Below are 10,082 nucleotides of genomic sequence, written 5' to 3'. Positions count from 1 at the left end.
CTCGTTTAATCCTTGCAACAACCCTGTGAGGTAGATACTATTCTTATCATCGTTTTACAGATCTGGCAACAGAGACAGTAAGTGATTTCTTTAAGATCACATAGGTAGTAAGTGGTGGGAGCAAGATTCTAACCTAAACTCTAGAGTCTGTGTTCTCAGCCACTTTACTTTGCTGACTAATATTTAATGGATGAATGAATGAATGAAGTGGAAAGCACTGTGAATTGAAAGACCATCTGCACTGGACCATGATCCCAAAATGTGATTTTATTTTTAGCTGGGATAGCAATTCCAACTCCTTCCATGATCACCTGAATGACCAGTGATGGGGGTGCCTGAGCTGGCAGGCGTGACACTCAAGGACTCCTCTTGATCAGCCTAAAGCAGCCTGCCACAGACCCATGGAGCCCAAACTTCTGTGAGTTGGGGTGGAGGTTGCTCCCAAGCAGCAGGTTCTGTGAGAGAAAAACTCCTAGAACAGAAAAGCAATCTAAAGAGAAGGTGGAGAGGGGTGGTCAAAGAGAGAACAATCCCCAAAGGGGCCTTTCCAAATAGGCTGTAGATGTTTTAAAAAATTCGTTGTTCTTTCCAATAAAAGCTCCATCTTCAAGAAGCCACATCAGAACACTCATAAGGAGAGGAGGGGTAGCTGTGAGCTTCCGTAGTGTGTTGAGTGTGTACCAAATTTTAGGCTTTTGTCTCATTTTGGCCACTAACTCATAGGATGACCTTGAACACTGTCACACCACCATAATTCTCTTATCTGCAAAATACTGGCTGAAAGCAGGAAATTTAGCTGGGCCAAATGATTTCTTAAGGCCTTTTCCACCTCTGGGATACATGACTCTAGAACTATGGAGTTGCAGCTTTTAACATTTCTCCTTTATTTTGCCTTATGAATCTCTGAACCTATACTTTTTTTTTTTTTGGTGCAAGAATATTCAAAGCAGCCAGAGAGGTGGGTAGGGAGAAGAGCGAGCGGGGCAAGCTGTGTTGACAATCATGGGGCCCCTGAGCTTGCAGTCACTAGGGAAAGAGGCCGTCACCAAGGAGGGCCCCAAAGACAGGAAAGGGGGCAGTTCTTTGGGGGACTAGAATTTGAAAGAATATGCTAGGACACAGGAATCAAGGCCCAAGAAGTAAGGAGAGTGCTGGGCTTCATGAAAGGCAGTCTAGTTCACAGAGTAAGGACAACAGCTGCGGAGCGCACAGCCTTGATCTCAAGCCCAGCCTCTCTACTTCCTACCTTCGTGACCTTGATTACGTCACTTTATTTTTCTGAGCTGCGATGTCCTTTTTAGTAAAAGCTGAGTAATAATAACACCTACCTCAGAACTAACTAAATAAGATAATGCTTAGCACAGTGCCTAGCACATAGTTAACACTCCATAAATGGTTGCTGTTGTTTTGCTGTCATCATTACTGGAAGTTCTCCACCAGGCATCTGTGAGCTAAGTTGTTCTCCTGTGTCTGTGGCGCTGCATGGTGGACAGCCCATAATAGTAGTTAAGGATGTGGGCTCTGGAATCAGCATGGGCTCTGGCCCAGGTTTTAATCAGTATGGCCATAGGCAAGTAACGTAACCACCCTGTAGCACAGTTGACTCACCTATTACATGGGACTATTGATCTACTTCACAGATTATAGTGAAGTTCTGATGAGAAACAATGTTAAAAATCATAGGAAAAAAACAGGCATATAGTGAACACTCAGTGGACACTGCCTTGGCCTTTGGATCAGTGACTAACTCAATAAGGGGCTCCTGGTACATGCTCTGTCCTTTCTGGGATCAGCCTAAGGGTGCAAGAACATGACTCATGTTTCTTTCTTTTTTTTTTTTTTTGACTCATGTTTCTTGAAGCTGTGCCTGCAATCTTAGTTTGGGTGTAAGTGGCATCCCCAATCCTCACTGGGATGGAAGATCAAGCCCATAGTCTATATGGGAAGAGGATGCATGAAGTTCCGCCCAGGAGATGTAAAGGTAGCTTTCACGATTAGCCATTTCAATAACCCTTTTCTCCCTCCATTCTTCCCTTTTTTCCTAACTTCTTTCCTCTCTCCTCCCATTCTCCTATTCCTCCAATGAGAACTCATCATTGTAGACTGCCTATGCAGAAGGGCTTAATGCCATTTGTGGACGTAAAACTTCCCCAACCCTAACCACTGGTCCTCTTATGAAAGTGCTCATTTGGGCTTGTAAAAGGAACCCATGGTCCTGAGAGTGTAGAGTTCTTTTCTAGGAGTAGCAACAGACATCCTGGCGAGCTAAAGGGACACTGATCTTCCCTCACCGTATGATTATGTTGAATATTCCCACAATGCACCTACATATCAAATCTAAGAGAAGCAAGATTTTTGTAGCAAAACTGGATTTAGGGCAAGTAGGCCATTTCAGGACAATTTTCCTGCACTTGTATTATCCAGAAGTGGTTGATATTGACTTACTGGAAGGTATGCAGTATTCTTCAAGGGGGTGAAATTTGGGGACTGCACTGCAATAAATGGAGAAGAGGGTTTTTTCAGAGCTTTGTAATGTAACAATGTCATTTGCTAATATATTTATGTAAGTAGATGGGAAATATTGATGGCCAGTCAGTGTGAGTATAGGTTGAAATGGAAAAATCAATAACTAAAAACTGGAAAGGGTGGGTGATATGGTTTAGATACTTGGCCCCTCCAAATCTCATGTTAAAATGTGGAGTTGAATGGGGGCCTGGTGGGAGGTGTTTGGGTCATGGGGGTGTGGATGTCTCATGAATGGCTTCATCCCTCCCCACAATAATGGGAGAGTTCTCGATTCATTAGTTCACAAGAGAGCTGGTTGTTTAAAAGGGCATGGGTACCCTTGCCTCTCTCTCTCTTGCTCCTTCTCTCACCATGTTAACACGCCTGCTTCCCCTTCCCCTTCTGCCTTGACTAGAAGCTCCCTGAAGCCCTCACCAGAAGCAGATGCTGGCGCCATGCTTTTTGTACAGCCTGCAGAACCATGAGCCAAATAAATCTCTTTTCTTCATAAACTACCCAGCCTTGGGTATTCCTTTATAGCGACACAAACCAGAATAAGAGAGTGAGAGAAGGGGACTCAGAGACATAGAGGCAGGCCTGCTCCACTACAGACAAGTCTGCTTAGGAAGTTTCTGCATTACCCAGAAGAAATCAATATGGGAATATTGACACCAGGCCCTCCTGGGAGTGAAGAAATCATAAAACATAAGGGAAGAAGGGAACATTTAGACTTTTAGGGCATTTGTCCTTCCCTTCTCTTGCTCATATCTCATTTTGTGACTGGGAGTACCTTCTAGGGAGGCATCGTTGGCCCTGGAGAACTCAAAGGAGCCAGAATGGAGCCCAGAGGAGAAGCAGCAGAAATTCTTGGCATTAGTTCTGTTCAAGGCCTGGGGAACTGCAAACAGGACCTTCTTTTTATAGATGGTCCAATCCAGTTCTCCAGAAAGTTGTGCAGGCATTCTGGGCAGAAGGACTATCTTGGAAAGACCAGCTTGGGCCTCTGGCTTAAGTATACTCCATCTCATGAGAACCAGAGAGTGGCAGACTAGGCACGGAAGGCCAAAGCCTAACAGAGTCAGTCAAGCATTCCTGCTGGGGCCTAGCTGGGCAGCAGTTCCGGTTCTTTTTCAATTATCCCAAAGATCCTATCACACAGAACAAGGACAGGCCCAAATGGATTTTTCTATCATTTCATTTTTGTCCCATTCCTAGGTCCTTTTTTCCTCAGTACCCCATGGTACGAGACTAAAATTAGTAAAGATGATGGGATGTTGCTGAAGCTTTCTTGCTGGGGTCAGCTTGGTCGACATTGCTCATTGTCTCAATTAACAGGAAAATTGGTAGAATTGGCCTTAACTTTGGCCTATTGTTGATAAACCGTTCGATTAAAATAAAAACATGTAATTTGCTTTCATGAACATTTTATAATGCCAAAGAAAACAGTAGGTAGGGTGTTCAGCCTTAAGCAAACCCAATATGTAAATATTTGGATTTACAAGTAAACTAGGGGCAGATGACTGACAAAATCCTTCAACATAATTCTTTAACAAGCTTTTCTGGTGCATTTCTTAAACACTTAATTTATGGCCAGTTTTTCAGGACACATTAGTCCCAAGAATCAGTTCACACCTGTCTCACTGTCACATATAGAGGGGTTTGCTGCCTCAGTGCACGTATACTTCCTTAAACATTCTTCTGGTCACATTTATTTGTATTACAACCAACAGGAATAAGAACAAAATGGATGTTCCAGTAGCTTTCCTCTCTATTCAGTTTCTACCAAAATGATACTGGAGCTAGTTAGATAATCCTTTTCCTAAGGTAGGAGTATGGTTCTGTCAGATACAAAATGAGACAATAGGAAACATTTTTTTTTTTTTTAATGAACAAACAACTTTCACAGAGACTGTCTATATCACATTGTTATTACAACATAGATGAGCTGAAACTTTTTTGTACAGATTTGGAGGAAGGGCAACCCTAAAAAGAAATCAAGCATATAGAGGTAGTTGAACAGCAGTATGGGGCGGGGAGCATTATCTTAATTTCCCTTCAGATCATTACAGTGCAAGAGTAAAATGGCCGCTTAACAAACGAATGAAAAACAGACACACATACACGTTTGCCACTGTTGAGTGGCTTGCTTGATATTTTAATCCTGGCATTGTTGAGAACTGCAGAAAATGATGGAACTAGTTTATCTAAGGTAAGCCTATGGTGTCACACTGACCTATTTGTTCTCCTTTTATTTCGTTGTTGCTTATTGTTGTTGCTTTAACAATAGATAAATGTTAATCAACTTTTAAAATTATATATAAGCTACAGTGTTGCTTTGTAAACTTCTGTTAATCACGTTTGCTGCGAAAACATTTTAAACTGCTACAGAGTCATGAAGCAAAAGCTATAAAGTGATACCAGGAACAGAGATTACAGGCACTTCTCTCTGGAGGTTAACTTAGCATGTTTGTAAATACCCATTTGTAAGTGAAAATTTCTTCATTTCACCTCTGGATGTGCGTAATCCAGATTATTAGATAGTTGAACAGTGTAATAAGCGGGAGCTATCATTCTAAGAGGAATTGAATGCATACATTTTACATGGCTTCTTTCCCTTCCTTCTCTCTGTACTCGGGAAGGGGCACAGATTGCAGCCCATGAAGCTGGCTGCTTTTCAGAACTGTCTTCAATCATAAATCAAAATCTCATTCCTTAGGCCCAAGACTGGGCTAAAGACCCACACTTTTCTGTTAGTTGGGCTGCCTTCCATTTGCATCTTTGTCACACACCTCTGCTATGATTCGGCCTCGGTGAGTGGAAATGGATGCAAAGTCAACATGTTGGGAACTCAAGGAATGAGTCCCTGAATAAAACTCCCATCTTGGAAATGGAGTTGGCATGGGGAACACAATCCCTGATGGATTGCAGTCCATCAACAGCGTGCAATCTGTTGACAGGAAGAGACCTCTGGGTGCTGTGAACCAGCCTTAGGAGCTCTACTGCTCCAAGGGCCAGTCACAGGGGATTATCTGAGCCCAGGCCAGCTCCATAGGCGGAGCTGGAAGCGCCACATGCGCAATGACTCGGCTTGCCCATTGCTGCCGAGGCAGCACTAGGCTAGAAGCAGTCAGCCTTAAGAAAAGGCAAACTGTTGAAATAGTCAATTCTCTGCCCCCCTAAGTCAGGGGCAAGCATTCTTTTCTCCAAGTTGTCTACAGAAAATTAGTTTGTTTTTCATTTCTACATTTTGCTGGTTATTTGCTAGCAGCAGTAGTACAGTACAAAGCAGAAAGGCATGATGTCTGCTTGCTACCTAGTATATGTACATATGTGTGTATATATATATGCACACACATACGCACATGAACAGACAAAAAAATAACCTACTAGGAAAAGACTGGGTTGTCACGAAAGACAGGAAAACTGACCAAATAAGTGGCACCATCTACCAAGGGGGAAGTCTTGTCCTTCTGGGCTAGATTTAACATTATGTCTTTCCTCTGTAAACTCCTCATTCCCAAGCTACAGCAAAGCCAATTTCCAAGTGATAGAAACGGTCAAGTCTAAGTATGTCCCAAGGAAAGCTGAGTTAGCCTTGCATCCTACCACTACTAAAACAAAAGCTTATCATAAAATGACCCGCATGTGTATCTAGGCTACTAAAGTGCAATTCTGCCTAGTTAAGATCTACATTTGCTGGAGTTAGGTACTCATTTATCAAAGTGAAGCACTGTATAATATGGAATTTTATTAAAAAATCAAACTTCTTATAGAAGGAACAGGATTGAGGTTAAAAAAACCCAATACTTTAAAAAAAGAAATCAAACTTCCTTTTCTACTTAGATTAAGTAAAGATGTGTTAGGCAACTTAATCTGTGACTTCACATTGTAAGCTTCTAAGGAGATTTAGTGATCTGGTTGCCACGCTTGTTTAACAAAATTATGTGTAATACAAACTATTTCAAATGCTATAAATCTGCAAAGTGTTGGGTTCAAAATCAAGTTTAGCCACTTACTGGCTAACTATGTTATATAGGTAAAGTATTTAACATTGTGAAGCCTCAGTTTTCTCAACTATAATATGGTTGATATGTGAAAGATAAATGATTTAGTGAGCTCAGGTATATGAGATCACCTGGCTCAATTACCTGCTACATGGTAGGCTCTCAATACATTTTTGTTGAATCTGTTACTTTGGGCAGCATGAAGAAATACCACAGGCCGGGCACGGTGGCTCACGCCTGTAATCCTAGCACTCTGGGAGGCTGAGGAGCGCTGATCACTCAAGGTCAGGAGTTCGAAACCAGCATGAGCAAGAGGGAGACCCTGTCTCTATTATAAATGGAAATAAATTAATTGGCCAACTAACATATATAGAAAAAATTAGCCGGGCATGGTGGCACATGCCTGTAGTCCCAGCTACTCGGGAGGCTGAGGCAGTAGGATCGCTGAGCCCAGGAGTTTGAGGTTGCTGTGAGCTAGGCTGACGCCACAGCACTCACTCTAGCCTGGGAATCAAAGCGAGCCTCTGTCTCAAAAAAAGAAAAAAAAAAAAAAAAGAAAGAAAAGAAATACCACAAACCAAGCACAAATGTCACAGATTGTAAAATCTAATCATCCTGGCATGGGAAAGATTCTCAATACATTTTGGAGAACAGGGAGTGAACTGGTTATTCTAATAGAGCTAGAACTTAAGGCTTCCATTCTATCAGAAATTCTAGACCCTTGAGCAACAATACTTTTTGCCCCTAATTGAAATGGGAAAATTTTTTCTGGCATAGGATTGGTCCCTACATCTGACCTTCATTTGTTCTGCAGTTTTTTCACTTTCCCAGATTTAATCCCAAAAGGAATCATCAAATTATGGTCCAAAATTCAGTGATATATGGATTCCCCCAACTAAATTTAAAGGGGTTTCAAGTGAGTATTGTGTGTAAAGGCAGTATTTTATGCAAATGTAGGTCCGTGATGATATTCTGTAACTATGACTAATCTAATAATAGCTATTATTTGTTGACTGTCTCCTAGGTGCAAGACATTGTGCTAAGTGATTTACACATGTTACCTCATTTAATGTTCACAACAACCCTACATGCAGAATTATCGTTACCCATTTAATAGAAGAAGAAACTGGGGCTCAGCAAAAGTTAAATCACTTGCCGAAAGTAACAGATCTAGTAAGCAGAGAAGCATATGACCCTTTGCTGGACTTTCACTAGATAATAGGAAACTATTCTACTAAGACTGGGCTATGACCACATGGTTGGGCACTAGGTGGGAGGCAGGAGCCTTTAATTTCCTGATCCCTGAGCCTTTTAGAGTTTGTTTGGGCAGAAACTATGCCCGTCCTTCCATCTACTTCCATTCTTCACCTCTCCAGTCTGGCTCCAAACATCAAACTTGGTAACACAATGCTCTGACAACACAGCGTTCATTAGACAAGTGCAGAAAAGACCATTTGGTTTCTGCTTACATGAATCTCTTTTTCATTATCTGGATCATCTCATTCTCCCTTTTCTATTTCTGGCCACAGGTGGTGGTGGAAGTAAAACTGATTACTTGAAGCATTATCCTATTACCTTATCAGAGTGGATGGGCTATGAGTGGATAATGCAACGGAGCTATCCAAAAATCACATGGGGATTAATTTGCGTAAAGATATGAATGGCACAATTCACTTATTCCCTGCTCTAATCTTTTCGCTCTGCCATTGTAACACTCCCATACTCATGGCACTTTTTAGGTTCTCCTGCCACTGAAGGAATCAAACCAGCACTAAACAAGTCCCAAAAGGGCTTACTCTTACATCCTCACCCTCTCACCTCCCCGCTACATTGAAATCTTGGCCCATTGCAACTAGGAGGAAAGGCAGTGCTTTGATTAAATGATGGATTAACTGTCTGGTTCCTTATAAAAAGATTTGTAAAGAGTTCTACCCTATCTGGCTTCTTTATACTTTTAATAACAAACAGTCCCTCATTAAGTGTTTGCTCACAGGCTAGCCCAGGTCTTGATCCTCAGAAGCCTGAGAAGAGGTGCAGTACAGAGGCTAGCTGGGTATGGCTGGGATGTTCCCAAAGGAAAGCCATTCCCTCTGAAGGGGTTAATTATGATTCTCACTAAAATTCCATTCCCAACTGCACTCAGGAGAAATTAGACACACTTATAATTAGATGGCTGAAATAAATGCCTATAGTAGAAATTAGATACACTTATAATTAGATGGCTGAAATAAATGCTTATAGTAGATTGTAGTAAGAGATACTCCTCTGATTCATCTCTTCATTCCAGAAAAGTAATTCTTTCAGCCTAGTTCTGTATTACACACAGAAAATGGATTATTTTACTTTACCCTGGCACATACCATATTCTATGCCAAATTCCTTAAATATTTTACAGTTTAATTCAAACTGAAAAAAGTGGAATCTGTGAAGACAGCTGACCTTAGCATCATACTGAACTTCTTTCAAATATCTACTTGAATAGGTACAGAAATGGTCCAAGAACTGGGATCAATGTAGTTAAAAATTATTAAAGCAAAAGTTGCACGTTTCTAGTATTATTATTTCCCCCTAGGTACACGGTAAACCACATCAATAAATAAAGCAACGGAATTTTCAGCAATGTGCACTTAAATAGTTACAAACATACATGTAGAAAAAAAGGATACAGTAGTGCAAAAAATAAATTATTAAAACAGAAAGGAGTATGAACATTATTTTACACAATGCTCCATAAAACCTGAACCATTTGGAATGAGACCTCAAGTCAGTGAAATAATGCAGCAACATGATTAGTATCTTTGCTTCACATTTGAACCACATGGTCATTGATGTATGAAAGAAAATTAAAGCAAAACCAAACCTTCAGAACATTTTATGATAAAATCAAAATTTTTTTTCTGGGCTCTTAAACACCTCTGCTGTTTATGTAGTTGTGCAGCATGTCAAGAAGCATCTTAAGACAAAAAGTTTCAAACAGGTCACATTCTTTTGGTCTTTCTACTCGATTTCTCTCTGTGATCAACAGCAGGCTAACACCTCTGTTTGATACCCTCTTCTGTTAAGATGTTATTGCAATTAGATGTATTTACAAGAAGACTCCCCCACAGGGCAGTGGGGAGGGTGGGAGCTCCTTTCACCAATCCACTCTCACTAGTTTTGGTTTCGGGATATAAAGGCCAGAACTCGCCGAATACCATTCAGTCTATCCTTTAAGGACCTCATTGCTAGGAACGGGAGCTGAGCTCGGCTTTCCAAGGGAAGAACTGCTAATGTCCACCAGCACCAGGCTGGGCCATTCGGATTAATCTGCAACAGAGAAACACAGTGGGGTCATCCTATTCCCATGCAAGCAATAGCATTCTGCAGACTTCCAAATATACAAGGTAAATATCCCAGTTAGAACTGCTTCTGTGTGTGGTAGACTGCTAATTGCCCCTATATCTATTTCCTCCTAATTTTAACTAGGCATATAGTCACCCAGAAAAAAAAAAAAAAAGACAACATTTCTCAGCCTCCCTTGCAGCTAGGTAAGGCCATGAGACAAAGTTTTGGCTAATGATACTAAAGGGAAGT

The 10,082-nt window shown here is 41.2% G+C and overlaps 1 protein-coding gene across 3 annotated transcripts in view; it reads right to left on the bottom strand.

Moving 5' to 3' along the window:
* Positions 1-512: 512 nt before the first annotated feature.
* The window catches only part of LONRF3 (LON peptidase N-terminal domain and ring finger 3), a 41,945-nt gene continuing 32,375 nt past the window's right edge, over positions 513-10,082 (bottom strand). For all 3 annotated transcript variants that reach the window (XM_012739428.3, XM_012739431.3, XM_012739437.3), the window contains one exon: positions 513-9,815. In XM_012739428.3, the coding sequence (XP_012594882.1) occupies positions 9,660-9,815 (156 nt within the window). In that variant the 3' untranslated portion in view covers positions 513-9,659. The remainder of the gene's footprint in view (positions 9,816-10,082) is intronic.

Source organism: Microcebus murinus, chromosome X (assembly GCF_040939455.1).
Source record: "Microcebus murinus isolate Inina chromosome X, M.murinus_Inina_mat1.0, whole genome shotgun sequence".
NCBI classification, from domain to species: Eukaryota; Metazoa; Chordata; class Mammalia; order Primates; family Cheirogaleidae; genus Microcebus; species Microcebus murinus.
The sequence above is the reverse complement of the archived record's forward strand: the minus strand, read 5'-3'. Positions and strand labels throughout refer to the sequence as shown.